Source organism: Sciurus vulgaris, assembly GCF_902686455.1.
Source record: "Sciurus vulgaris genome assembly, chromosome: 11".
Taxonomy (NCBI): domain Eukaryota; kingdom Metazoa; phylum Chordata; class Mammalia; order Rodentia; family Sciuridae; genus Sciurus; species Sciurus vulgaris.
In genome coordinates, this window is record NC_136472.1 from 75,231,124 (window position 1) to 75,245,460 (window position 14,337).

Genomic DNA, 14,337 nt, shown 5'->3' on the forward strand with positions numbered 1-14,337 from the left:
TGAGTTTTAGTCAGAATATTCTGCTATCTAATCCTGAGAGTTGAGCCAGACAGTTCTCTCAGATCCCTTATGAAATGCTGGGGCTAGACTTGATGCTCTTTAAAGTCCCTATTGGCTCAGATGGTCTTTGTTCTATACCCAGGTGGCCATTGTGAAACCTTAGAATGACTGGAAGAACTGCATAAACTATCAGTATTGCCTCATTTTTAATTTTTTTCCTCTTTAAATAGCTATGAGTATGGTCTTTGTTACCAAATAGTTTTGATTTTGAACTGCAATTCTCTGCTGTTCACTGGTTGGGCATTTATTTGATCTTAAGAGTTTCACTGTTCTCATCTGTCACATAGGGATAATATTTGTACTAGGTGTCATTGCAGGATGTGTGAGAGAGAGAGAGAGAGAGAGAGAGAGAGAGTGTGTGTGTGTGTGTGTGTGATGGTTCTCACACATAATAGGCACGCGCTCTACCTACCACTCAGCTACATTCCCAACTTTTTTACTTATTTGGTACTAGGACTGAACCCAGGGATACTTTACTACTGAACTATATTCCCAGCCCTTTCTAAATTTTTTTTTTTTTTTTTTTTTTGGCACCAGAGATTGGACCCAGAAGTGCTTTACCACTGAGTCACATCCCCAGTCCTTTTTATATTTTATTTAGAGTCTCACTGAATTGCTTAGGGCCTCACTAAGTGGTTGAGGCTGGCTTTGAACTCATGATCCTCCTGCCTCAGCCTACCGAGCCTCTTTGATTACAGGTGTACACCACAATGCCCAGCTAAAATTCTTTATTCTGAGACAGGTTCTTGCTAAATTGCTGAAGTTCTCTTTTAAGTTGCCAAATTTGTGGTCCTCCTGCCTCAGCCTGCAGAGTAACTGGGATTACAGGCATGCACCACTGTGCCTGGCTCCCATCACTTTTACTTTTGAGACAGGGTCTGCTGAGGCTGGCCTTGAATTTGCAATCCCCCTGCTTCAGCCTCCTAAGTAACTGGGTTACTGTAGGTTTTAAAATGAGGTAATTCTGGGGCGGGGGTTGTGCGTCAGTAGTAGAGTGCTTGCCTGGCATGTGTGAGGCACTGGTTTGATTCTCAACACCACATATAAATAAATAAATAAAGGTCTATTGACAACAAAAAAAATGATTTTTTTAAAAAATGAGGTAATTCATACAGTCTTAACTCATTGCCTTGGCATATAGTAATCAATACCTTGAAACCACTGTCATATTTCCATTAATGAGGCTACTGTGTAAACCAACTAGTTTCATTTTATGGTTCTTAATATAGCATTTTATTATTTCATAGATTCACAGAATGTTGGTGCTCAGAGGAACTTTCTCACATATTTACTTTTGTAATTATTTTGTGCCTATTTAATGAGTCTGTTACCAATTTTCTTATAAATAGTTGTTGCTGGATCCTGGAGGTACAAGGCTGTATAACTTAATAGTACCTGACCTCAGGAATTATGTGAAAAAGACAAACTGATAACAATAATACAATGTGTTAATATTAATAGTTGTAAGGTCCAATGATGGCACAATGGACTTATCCTATCAGGATGTAAAGAACATTAGGGAAAACATCACCAAGTAGATGATGATTAAGCTGTCTTAATGAAATGTTTAATACACTGAAAATCAACAGTGGCTGTTATAACCAGAAATTTACTAGGTATGGTATTTATCACAGCCCTAACTAATAAAGCATTTGACCCCAGTTGTTTGTTGAAGCAACAGCCCAAGAAGACTGATTTTTGCTCTACATGATCCTGCCACCTGGTTGGCCCAGTTAGGCATCTGACCGAGAGCCAACATAGACTGGAGAGCAGCTAAAGATGCGGTTTGGCAAGAAAAGGTGCTAAGGCAATCAGAATGGAAAGTGAAGGTATTTTTCCAACTTCAAACAGCAAGTAAGTGGGAAAGCCAGGATTATCTCTTTCTAGAATACACTTGTTAGATCCCTAGAGGTCCCTAAGAGCACTCACAGGCCCAGCATAGAATCTAGGGAGGTTCTACTATTGACTTTTCTGCAGCTCTTTCTGCATTTGACAGATGACAGGATCTTTCTAAATCTTTTCTTTGGCTCATAAAGCCAGCTAGGAGGAATGTTTGATAGGTGTGGGTGTGATCATTCTGAGTTGTCCATTAATGAGAATTTAGTACAGACTTCTTACAAATTTCTGACAGTAATTAAACTTTGTATAAAAATTGCAAATAAATAGTCCATACCTTTAAATCTGGTCCACATGATAAGTGCTGGAAATACGGAGCCTAGTGAGAAACTATTTTTTCTATGACACTATACTTAGTCCCACGTATTAATCATTAAATCCTTTGATTTGATTTGTAGGCAGCATAGCTCTCAGTCTGCCCACACTTAATTTCTTCTAGCCTGAGTAGTTTTTTTTTTTTAATTGTAAACAAATGGGATACATGCTGTTTCTCTATTTGTACATGGCGTAAAGGCATACCATTTGTGTAATCATAAATTTACATAGGGTAATGTTGTTTGATTCATTGTTATATTTTCCCTTCCCCCCACCCTTCTTTTCCCTCTATACAGTCCTTCCTTCCTCCATTCTTGCCCCTCTCCCTAACCCTAACTCTAACCCTAACACTAACCCCTCCCTCCCCCCATTATGTGTCATCATCCACTTATTAGCGATATCATTTGTCCTTTGGTTTTTTGACATTGGCTTATCTCACTTAGCATGATATTCTCCAATTTCATCCATTTGCCTGCAAATGCCATAATTTTATCATTCTTTATGGCGGAGTAATATTCCATTGTATATATATACCACAGTTTCTTTATCCATTCATCAATTGAAGGACATCTTGGTTGGTTCCACAATCTGGCTATTGTGAATTGAGCAGCTATGAACATTGATGTGGCTCTATCTCTGTAGTATGCTGATTTTAAGTCCTTTGGGTATAGGCCAAGGAGTGGAATAGCTGGGTCAAATGGTGGTTCCATTCCAAGTTTTCTAAGGAATCTCCACACTGCTTTCCAGAGTGGCTGCAACCAGCAATGTATGAGTATACCTTTCTCCCCACATCCTCGCCAACACCTGTTGTTGCTTGTATTCTTGATAATCGCCATTCTAATTGGGGTGAGGTGGAATCTTAGGGTGGTTTTGATTTGCATTTCTCTTATTACCTGAGTAGTTTTTAAGACAAGAAATCTACCAAGTGCTGTGTATGGACCTTTCTTCAATTCAATCATGTGAAAGCCAAGTACAAAGACCTTTCAGAAATTTGAATCTCAGGGCTCGTTTTTGTAGGCATGCCATGGTACTAAATTTGGTACCTTTGCTCTGTATTCACATGCTCATTCATTCTTTCCTTGCCTGGTATATGCCAGGAGTTGTGCTAGGGATCAACAACACAAATATTCTTACTATCCAGGTAGTCACAGATTGGTTGGAAGAAAGAAACATGTAAATATAAAGTGATGATATAGAAGGTGCAAACTGGCATAAATCTATCTGGAGACGTGCTTTGTCTCAATAATTTTAACATTCAGTTACCAAGATTTTAAAATAATCTTTACAAAAAAATGCAAAGTTATAACTTTTCTGGAAGAACTGGAAGATGTGGCACCACCAGGCCCACATTTACAAATTAACATATTGAGTGAAGGCAAGTATGGTGGTACAGGCCCATAATCCCAGTTACTCAGGAGGCTGAGGCAGGTAGAGTGCAAGCTCAAAGCCAGCCTCAGCAACTTTAGTGAGACTGTCTCAAAATAAAAAGGGTTGGAGATGTAGCTCAGTGGTGGAGTGTCCCCAAGTTCAATCCTCAATACCAATAAGTAAATAAATATTGAGTATGATGGAACAGCAGTTCCCTGCTTCTGACAGAGAATAAATTCTGATTTTCAGTCACAGTGGTCTTCCTCTAGGCCACTGGATTCCTTTACTTTTCCTGTCCACCTTCTTTAGGGGTTTGTATTTGTGAACCTGCAACATAATGATAAATACCCAGCTTGAACAAAGCATAGGATGCTGTGAGAACAAAGAGACAATAGAAGACAGATATGCTCTAGAATGAGGCCCAGTCCTAAGGAATTGGAGGAAAGGAACGAGAAGTGGAAGAGCACAATCCAAGGTTCAGCAGGTCCAAAGGCCTTAAAGGGAGTGAGACCATGGGGAGCTTTGGGAACAGCTGCAGGTAACTGTTCACCTGGAGTGGTACAGAGAAAGTCTAGGACAAGGTGTATAAACCTGGAGACAGAGAGGCATGGAGAGCCTTTAAGGACTAGAGTTTAGATTTTATCCATACTTAAAGGGATTTACATAGGAGAATGGTGTGTTCAGATCTGAACTTTAAAAAATTTTTACTCTGATAGCTATGTGAAAAATAGACTTGGGGTGGGAGGAGGTAGAATGAAACAGACAGTATTACCCTATGTATATGTATGATTACATGAATGTTGTGATTCCACATTGTGTACAACCATAGGAATGAAAAGTTGTACCCCATTTGTGTATAATGAATCAAAATGCAGTCTGTAAAAATAAAGATTTTAATAAAAAAAATAGACTGAAGAGAGCAAGATTGAGGCAAGAAGACCATTAGAAGGCCAACATCATACTTGAGAGAGATGAGGGTGGCTGCATCAGGATAGCAGCAGCAATTATATAATGAGAAGCAAACAGAGCCAGGTGCAGTGGCACACACCTATAATCCCAGCAGCTCCAGAGGCTGAGGCAGGAGGATCACAAGTTCAAGGCCAGTCGGAGCAACTTCATGAGCCCCTTTCTCAAAATAAAAAATAACAAGGCTTGAGGATATAGCTCAGTGATAAGAGTGCTTCTGGGTTTAATCCCCAGTACTGGAGAAAAAAAGAGAAAGAGAGGAGGGTTGAGTCAAAAAACATTTAAGCAAACAGAATCTAAAAGATAGGACATCTGCTTGTATAAGGGGTGAGGACAGAGTCCAGTGGAGTCCAGTGCTCTGACTGCTGGATGTGCTAGACCACTTACTAGGAACAGACCTCTGTTATAAAAAAAAAATCACACACTTCACAGAAGATGATGTACAAGCAATCAACAGATATATGAAAAAATGTTCAACATCTCTAGTAATAAGAGAAATGCAAATCAAAACTACCCTAAGATTCCATCTCACCCCAATTAGAATGGCGATTATCAAGAACACAAGCAACAGTAGGTGTTGGCGAGGATGTGGGGAAAAAGGTACACTCATACATTGCTGGTGGGGTTGCAAATTAGTGCAGCCACTCTGGAAAGCATTGTGGAGATTCCTCAGAAAGCTTGGAATGGAATCACCATTTGACCCAGCTATCCCACTCCTTGGCCTATACCCAAAGGACTTAAAATCAGCATACTACAGAGATACAGCCACATTAATGTTCATTGTTGCTCAATTCACCATAGCCAGATTGTGGAACCAACCAAGATGTCCTTCAATTGATGAATGGATAAAGAAACTGCGGCATATGTATACAATGGAATATTACTCCGCCATAAAGAATGATAAAATTATGGCATTTGCAGGCAAATGGATGAAATTGGAGAATATCATGCTAAGTGAGATAAGCCAATGTCAAAAAACTAAATGACGAATGATCTCGCTGATAAGCAGATGAGGACATATAATGGGGGGTGGGAGGGGTTAGCGTTAGGGTTAGGTTTAGGGTTAGGGTTAAGGAGGGTGGCAAGAATGGAGGAAGGAAGGACTGTATAGAGGGAAAAGAGGGGTGGGAGGAGTGGGGGGGAAGGAAAAAAAATAACAGAATGAATCAAACAACATTACCCTATGTAAATTTATGATTACACAAACGGTATGCCTTGACTCCATGTACAAACAGAGAAACAACATGTATCCCCTTTGTTTACAATAAAAAAAAAAAATCACATTAGCAGGGCTAGGGTTCTGGCTCAGTGGCAGAGCACTTGCCTAGCACGTGTCAAGCAGAGTTTGATCCTTAGCACCACATAAAAATAAATAAATAAAATAAATAAAGGTATGCTGTCCATCTACAACTACAAAAAAATAAAATCACATTAGGAATCAGGAGGCCTGTGTTCCAGCCTTGGCTTTACCACTCTAGCTCAGTCTCTCATATTCACTTAAAAATGAAGGTATCACACTGAAGGGTACTTTGTGCTCTGTTCTAGGCATTTATGAGATATTCAGTGAAAAAAATGTGGACTGAGATGAAGAAAAATTAAAAATTCTCATTTTCACATAACCTGAATTTTATGGGTACAAGGAATTTAAAAGGTTGAGCCCACCCCCTCAAATAATTGAATTCCTCAGCAGCAGACTTGACAGAAGCTTGCTCAACCTCTGTCCAAACCCATCCAAAATGGCAAATTCCATACCTTCTAGAGTATAGTCTGTTCAATTCTCACAGTTTACAAAATTTCTTCTGATAACTAAGCCAAAATCTGCTCCTTAATGTACATCCACTTTTAGGAGAAGAATCACTACATTTTGGATGTTTTATTTTTCATTTTGAGATAGGGTCTCACTAAGTTGCTCAGACTGATCCTCTTACCTCAGCCTCCCGAGTTGCTGGGACTACAGGCATGCATGACCATGCCTAGCTCTGAAAAGGTTTTTACAAAGGAGGCATTGTATCTGAAAAGTATTCAGCATAGTCTTCTTTTAGAAGGCTTTCAACAGTTATGGCATGATGGGCTCAGTGAGCAGCATTAAGTCTTCATGTTTTTAATCTATGCTCCAACCTATCAACTGCCATCAGGTTGGGGCCTCAATACGATTCAGCTGACTTTGAGCTTCATTTTATTTCCACAAAAAAGACACCTTTTTCTGGACACATCTTGCTCTGATGACCTGAGGATCTGTTGTGACATCCTTGAGATGTATACAACAGGTAAGCACACTAGAAAAGTCCATCCCCTGGAGATTTCCCTTCCTCCCTCTATACAGGTATGACCTCTTGAAGCCAGACTGCCTGTCAGAGTTCAAGTTCCATGACCTAGGAAAGTTAATTTCTTTGAACTTCCACTGCAATATTTTCAACTGCAGAGAGCAGAACCTACTTCACAGGTTGTTTGTGAGGGTTAATTAAGTTAATTGTGCAAAGGGTTAGGCACACAGTAGTTCATCAAAAATTTACAACATGCTTGAATTTAAATTCCAACTCCACCTCCAAGTAATTATGTAATCTTGCTATTATTTTTATAAGCTTTCCAAGTACCAAATATGATTAAGACTCCCTTGACATATAATTACTTATCTTTTGCAGATGAGGAAACTGAAGACTTAAAACCTCATTGCCACTGTCTTCCTCCATTTTCTACTGCTATAACTAACTACCCAAGAATGGGTACTTTATAGTGGACAGAAATTTATTTGGCTCACAGTTCTGGAGGCTGGAAATTCCAAAAGCATGGTGCTGGCTTCTGGTGAGGGTCTTTGTGCTATGTCATCCCATGGCAGAGGGTAAAAGGGCAAGAAACAGCAGGAAGGCAAACTTGCTTCCTGCTTTGGGATAACTAACCCATTCCCATGATAATGACATTAATTCATCTGAGGCAAGGCCCCCATGACCTCATTGCCTCTCCCGAGAACTCACCTCCTAACATTGCTGCTTTGGGGATTAAGCTTCCAAGACATGAGCCTTCAGGGACACATTCAAATCACAGTTCATGCATTCTCTGAGGCGGAATAGTTTAGGTCTCTGGGATCTTCTTGGATTTGAATGAATATAAGATTAACTACTTTTTGTAGTTTTCCCACCAGTGACTTAATTTCTAAGCCTCATTTGTTGTGAAGATTAAATGATAGGTAGAGCATACAGCACAGGCCCCACCACATGGTTAAGCTCTGTAGCACTGACTATAATTCCATCATAACTGCACCTGTTATTCACACACAGCTCCAACTCATCATGGATACAGCAGGAAATGACTTTATTTCTTATGCTGGGTCCCTCTTTCCCATAATGCTGATTTCTTTTCTAAAATAAGGCTTTTCTATATTATTTTATTAAAGGAAGAGGTTCTAAGGATAATGTCAGGCAAGATTAAGAATCTCCCTCAGGATGAAAATGATTCATTCTCCAGCTATTCAGTTGTTGGCCCAGGCATTGACTGTGTTAGGGAAGAGGCCTCTCAGCAAGATAATGGATGTCTAAGGTCCTTCAGGAACTTTCAGTCATAAAAAAAGTGCAGCTGTTAAAGCAGCTTTAGAATTGGCTGTGGTAAACAGACTATCACTTCAAGAAAGAGGATTATGGCTTAAATAAAGTTCTTTGGAAGTGGCTGGAAAATTGGTTGTCTGTGTTTCACACCTTAGAATCAAGCACATAAGCATGTGGTATAAATGCTGAAGCTATGGCCAAACTAGAACAGCTTGGTGTTTTCTCCATTAATGTGGAAAGAAAAGGTAAACTGAAAGGGTTTTGTTTTTTTTTTTTAAATAAAAAAAATAATAATTTATTCTGTGTGATATCAAGTGAGTCTGTAAGAGTCATGTGCCCTACAAGTCAATTCCAGGTGGACTTCTCTAGGCTTCTGGCTCACTGACATCTAAGAAGGACCTTCTCGATCATGGCTGTGAAGACCGTGACTCAGCGCCGTGCAGGTTTGGGCATGATGTAGACTTTCACAGGTTTGCTGAAGGGGATGGTGCCCTCGATGCTTGTCTCCACCTGCGGTGATACCTCACCACTCTCCATCCAGGGGGATTTCGGAATGCGAGCACTGGAGTTGTAGGCCAGCAGCAGCCTTACTTCCACCTGGCATGGTTCTGGAAAAAAGAAAAAAGAAACCCTCTATGACTGGGCAACTGCTAGGAATTGGAATGAAATAGCATGTAAAAGCAACATCAGAAGTTGAAGCAATAGGGTTTCAAAAACATTTCTTCATCTGTTTGCAACCCTCACCACCACACCCCCTGGAAAAAAAAAAAAAAAGACCACTTTCCTAGCTGGGCATGGTGGCACATGCCTGTAATCCCAGCTTTCTGGGAGGCTGAGGCAGGAGGTTCACAAGTTTGAGGTCATCCCCAGCAACTGAGACTCTGTCTCAAAATTAAAAAAATAAAAAGTGCCTCAGTGGTAGAGCACCCTTGGTTTCAATCCCTAATACCAGAGGGAGTAAAAAATTTAGCTAGAAAAAAAAAATTTTTCCCAGTCTGTGCAGCTAATCCCCAGTCTGCAGATGTGATACTCCCCTGCCATCTTCTCCGTGGGTCTTGTGGGCTCCCTGCAGCTCAGAGCCACAGCTGACCTGAGAGCAATCCAAGAACAAGCTAAATAGCCCTCTACAGAGGCCAGCCTCAGAACAGAGGCCACAAAGTGTCGGGGGCCTATTCTCATACCTGGATAAATAATTCAATTTTAAGACTTTGGGTAGTAGGCACCAAGGACTCCATTTTCTTACTGAAGAAGCCTTTAAACAGGACATAGTTTTGCCAGAATTTTTTCACCAGTGGAAAAAACATGTTTTGGGGACCTAAAACAGTGTCAAAAAATCTTTTTTTATCACATTATATTACAATGCTGACCTAGTGACTGAACATGGTGGGCCCTAGAGAGAATAAATAAGAGCTCCCTCCAAGTTGCTGGCTGTTTGGTTGTGGAGACAGAGATGGTTGCAATGCAATGCAGTCTGCTCTGAGGGTATGTGTACTGAGAAGGGAGTGCAGGAAGGCTCTGGAATACAACACCTGCTCTGTGCCAAGCACACAACCCAGGAATTCTTATCCTGCCACATCATGAAAGAAAGATTGTCACAATCTTGAAAAAATATTCTGCAGTTCAAGAGAGGTTCTAAGTGGCTGCCCAAATCCACACCTGTGACAGAATTTGAGCCCAGTGTACAAAGTGAGAAAATCTATTAACCACATGGCTTCCATACTGAAGAAGGTAGGAAGATTTCAGAAAAAGCTAAAGGCAAACGGAAAGGCCAGGAATAGATTTAACTTGGGATGTCCTCTTTATTTTGGCACAATTTGAGAAAAAGATGCAAGAGTCAAAGACAAGCCTCAGGGCTGGGGAGATAGCTCAGTCAGTAGAGTGCTTGCCTTGCAAGCACAAGTCCTGGGTTCAATCCCCAGCACCGCAAAAAAAAAAAAAAAAAAAAAAGAGTGATCTGGATGGATCTAAATTAACAAGAGAGAGGCTTCAGGACTTCTCAATGTCTCCCAGGCCTATTTCTGGCATTTCCAGAGACTGGACTGCTATCCTCAGTAATGGAAAGGTTCGCAGGCAGCCAAGGAAGAGCAAGCATGTCAACCTGTGAGTTCAGCATGAGACCTGAGTGCAGACTCATATCACCACTTCCAACCCTGTGGTATGCAGACACCCACATCACATGGGGGCCTTATGCTAGCATCAAGTGGGTATGTTAATGATACCAGCATTGCTCTCTAGTACCAGACTCCGGAAGAATCTTCCATGAAGGGTGGAGTCACAGTAGGTACCAGCATCAGCTTTCCCACCACACTATCCTATTCTATCCCAGACAGCCAACCACAACCTCAGCTGTGGCTCTCAGCATTTTCAATGAGCCATATTGTGGTAAAGTCAGAGGGAGTTTATGTAGCACTCAACCCTACAGGGACATTTTGCCTTTGCTTATCAGTATTTCATAAGAATGGCAATTCAATGCCATTGGAGAAAAGGAGAGAGGAGAAAATAAGAGTGGGAGAGACAAATGATCTCTGGGGCAAATTCAACATGCCTGGAAGAATATATCTCCTAGGAGATTTATAGTCTTTTTCCATCATAAAGATAACAAAAAAGAAAAAGAGGTAAAATAACTTCTTCAGGCTCACACAGCAAGGGAGGCAGAAGTTGAAACTTGGCCGATATGACTCAGTTTCTTGCATGGTAGCATCCTGCCTCACAGAGAAGCAGCCCCCTGAGAGCTGCGGAGGGACCAACTCTACAAGTTTCAGGCAACATCTCTCTTGAGTAAGGACAAAGAAGATGTAAGCACATTTAAAAAAAGAACCTGTTTCTCTTTCCTGTCCCAGGGAAGAAGGGAGAATGGTAGAGTGAAGCAGCAAAGGATTTGTGAGCTAGGACATCTGAGTGCCAGCTTTAGTACTACTGCTAAGCAGCTACATGGCTCTGTTTACAAACCCATGAAATGAAGAAAATACTAATTTCTACCACAGAGTTGATCTAAGAATTGAATAAATTTCAACCGCCAATTAAAATCATGCATTTCATTTTCACTATTTGTTAGTGCCTACTACACGTCAAGCACTAAGGACACAGGACATATGGTCATTGGGGATACAAAGATAAAGAGAGCAAGTTTCAGGCTGGGGTTGTGGCTCAGTGGTAGAGTGCTTGCCTAGCACGTGTAAGGCCCTGGGTTTGATCCCCAGCACCACATTAAAAAAACTAAATAAAATAAAGGTACTGTGCAGTCGCGGAGCGAGTGGGCAGGTGAGTCAGGCCGCCTGCATCATGGAGGTAGCCGGTGGGCACCCAACCCGCTTTGCAGAGCTAGGCAGCGGGCAGCCAACCCGCCCAACCACCAGGCCGAAGGCAGACACCATCACTGAGCGACCCCGCCTGACCCTGCACCGAGGTCAGCACCATCACTGGTCAGTTGCAGTCGCAGAGCGAGCTGGTGGGTGAGTCAGGCCGCCTGCATCACTGAGGTAGTCGGTGGGCACCCAACCCACCTGCCTTGTGGAGATAGACGGCTGGCAACCAACCCGCCCAACCACCAGGCCAAAGACACACGTCATCACTGAGTGACCCCGCCCTACCACCACGCCAAGGTCTGTCACCATCCCGGAGCAAGCTGGCAGATGAGCCAGACCACCGCCATTGTGGAGCTAGCCAGAGGCTTCTTTATAGGCTGGTGCAGGCATTTCGAATTATTCCTGAGGGTGTGGCCATCCTCATTGGAAGGGCAGTTCCCTTCCTGAGACACCTACAGGAGGCTAGAGGACCTTTGACAAGACCCAGGAGTCAAGAAGAGGAGGTATTGAGAGACTCGGGACCAACTCAGAGCCACCGGGTGAGGGTCTCCCACTGGTCGGACTCCCCGGATGGGGCAGTAGTCCTGAAACGCAGGGAACTTCGTGGAGTAGAGTGGCCCAGTGAGACTCCCCTGCTGGAGCCGAGAACCCAGTCAACCGGGAGCATTGCAAAGGAGGGCTGCACAGAGAGAGGCATCAACGCAGAGTGAGGGTCTGAGGCCCAGGCAGTAGCTCCGGTCCCCCAGGGAACGTAGCAGAGGAAGGCTGCTCAACAAGGGAGTCCCTCATAGGGAGAGGCTCCCCAGCCCAGGCAGTAGGTCAGGACCCCTGGGAACATCACAGAGGAGGGCTTCCCAGTTCAGGTGGTAGTTCTGACTGAAGGGAACTTCTCAGAGGACAGCTGCCCAGCGAAATTTCCCCACTGGGTGAGTCTTCCCCGCTGGGCGAGGATTTCCCACCAGGGCAGTAGAACCAGAGACACACGCCCAATCAGATGTGCCCCAGTCTGCAGTCTAGTCCTCCTTTGGCGGACCATCAGTCAACAAGTGGAGGTGCCTCTGTCCACTGACAGGTATACCCCACCTGAAGGCCACCACCCCTAGAGGGGCAGCTTCCTAGTGCAGCATCACATTATCAAGTTCCTCCAAGATTCCAGGCTACTGAAGGCTAAGAGGTGAGTTATTGAAAATCTACAGGGACACTATAATCAATAGAGGAAATCTGCAATATCTCAGAGTTACACTATTAGACGGGTAGATACCTAAGCAATATGAGAAAACAAGGGAAGAAAATGTCCCAAACAAACCTAGATGGTATAGCAATAAAATTCAATGACAGCATGGCAGAAGAAATGTCTGAAAGGGAATTCAAAATGTGCATAATTAACATGATCAGAGAAGCAAACGATGAGATGAAAGAGCAAATGCAGGCTTTGAATGATTGTGCCACTCAACAGTTAAAAGAGCAAATGCAGGAAGCAAAAGATCATTTCAATATGGAGTTAGAGATACTGAAAAACAAAACAAAACAAAAAACAAACAAACAAAAAAAAAAAAACAGAAATCCTTGAAATGAAGGAAACAATAAACCAAATTAAGAACTCCATAGAAAGCATAACCAATAGGATAGAACACCTGAAGACAGAACCTCAGACATTGAAGACAAAATATTAATCTTGAAAACAAAGTTGACCAAACAGAGAAGATGGTAAGAAATCATGAACAGAATCTTTTCATGGGATATCATGAAAAGGCCAAATTTAAGAATTATTGGGATTGATGAAGGCACAGAGACACAAACCAAAGGAATGAACAATCTATTCAATGAAATAATATCAGAAAATTTTCCAAATCTGAAGAATGAAATGGAAAATCAAGTACAAGAGGCTTATAGGACTCCAAATACACAAAATTACAACAGACTCACATCAAGGCACATTATAATGAAAATGCCTAATATACAAAATAAAGACAGAATTTTAAAGGCGGCGAGAGAAAAAAATCAAATTACATTCAGGAGGAAACCAATATGGATATCAGCAGATTTTTCAACCTAGACCCTAAAAGCTAGAAGGGCCTGGAACATTTTTCAAGCTCTAAAAGAAAACAAATGCCAACCAAGAATCTTATACCCAGAAAAACTTACCTTCAGATTTGACGATGACATAAAATCCTTCCATGATAAACAAAAGCTAAAAGAATTTACAAAAAGAAAGTCGGCACTACAGACATTCTCAGCACAATATTCCATGAGGAAGAGATGAAAAATAACGATGCAAATCAGCAAAGGGAGGAACTAGCCTAAAGGAACAGCCAAATAAAGGAGAAATTAAGTTGTGTCAAAAAAAAAGAGCCAAATGACTGGGAATACAAATCATATCTCAATAATAACCCTGAATGTTAATGGCCTGAACTCATCAATCGAAAGACATAGACTGGCAGAATGGATTAAAAAGAAAGATCCAACAATTTGCTGCCTGCAAGAGACTCATCTCACAGAAAGAGATACCCGCAGACTAAAGATGAAAGGATGGGGAAAAACATACCATGCACATGGACACAGCAAAAAAGCTGGAGTATCCATCCTCATATCAGATAATGTGGACTTCAAGCCAAAGTTAGTCAGAAGGGATAAAGAAGGACATTTCATACTGCTTAAGGGAAGCATAAATCAGCAAGACATAACAATCATAAACATCTATGCCCCAAACAGTGGCTCATCTATATACATCAAACAAATCCTTCTCAATTCCAGAAATCAAATAGACCACAACACAATAATACTAGGTGATTTTAATACACCTCTCTCACCACTGCACAGATCCTCCAAACAAAAATTGAACAAAGAAACCATAGATATCAGTAACGCAATCAATAATTTAGACTTAA

At 41.7% G+C, this 14,337-nt stretch overlaps 1 protein-coding gene and 1 pseudogene across 3 annotated transcripts in view; one reads left to right on the forward strand and one right to left on the reverse strand.

Moving 5' to 3' along the window:
• The first annotated feature begins 380 nt into the window (after positions 1 to 380).
• LOC306640671 (coiled-coil domain-containing protein 43-like) overlaps positions 381 to 14,337 on the forward strand; it is a 436,234-nt pseudogene continuing 422,277 nt past the window's right edge. The window contains exon 1 of the transcript XR_013766810.1: positions 381 to 424. The product of XR_013766810.1 is annotated as a coiled-coil domain-containing protein 43-like (transcript). The remainder of the gene's footprint in view (positions 425 to 14,337) is intronic.
• The window catches only part of INTS4 (integrator complex subunit 4), a 101,991-nt gene continuing 93,530 nt past the window's right edge, over positions 5,877 to 14,337 (reverse strand). The window contains exon 24 of one of the 2 annotated variants that reach the window (XM_079105092.1): positions 5,877 to 8,752. In XM_079105092.1, coding sequence (XP_078961218.1) covers positions 8,574 to 8,752 — 179 coding nt within the window. In that variant the 3' untranslated portion in view covers positions 5,877 to 8,573. The remainder of the gene's footprint in view (positions 8,753 to 14,337) is intronic. The other variant, XM_079105093.1, reaches the window with a different exon arrangement.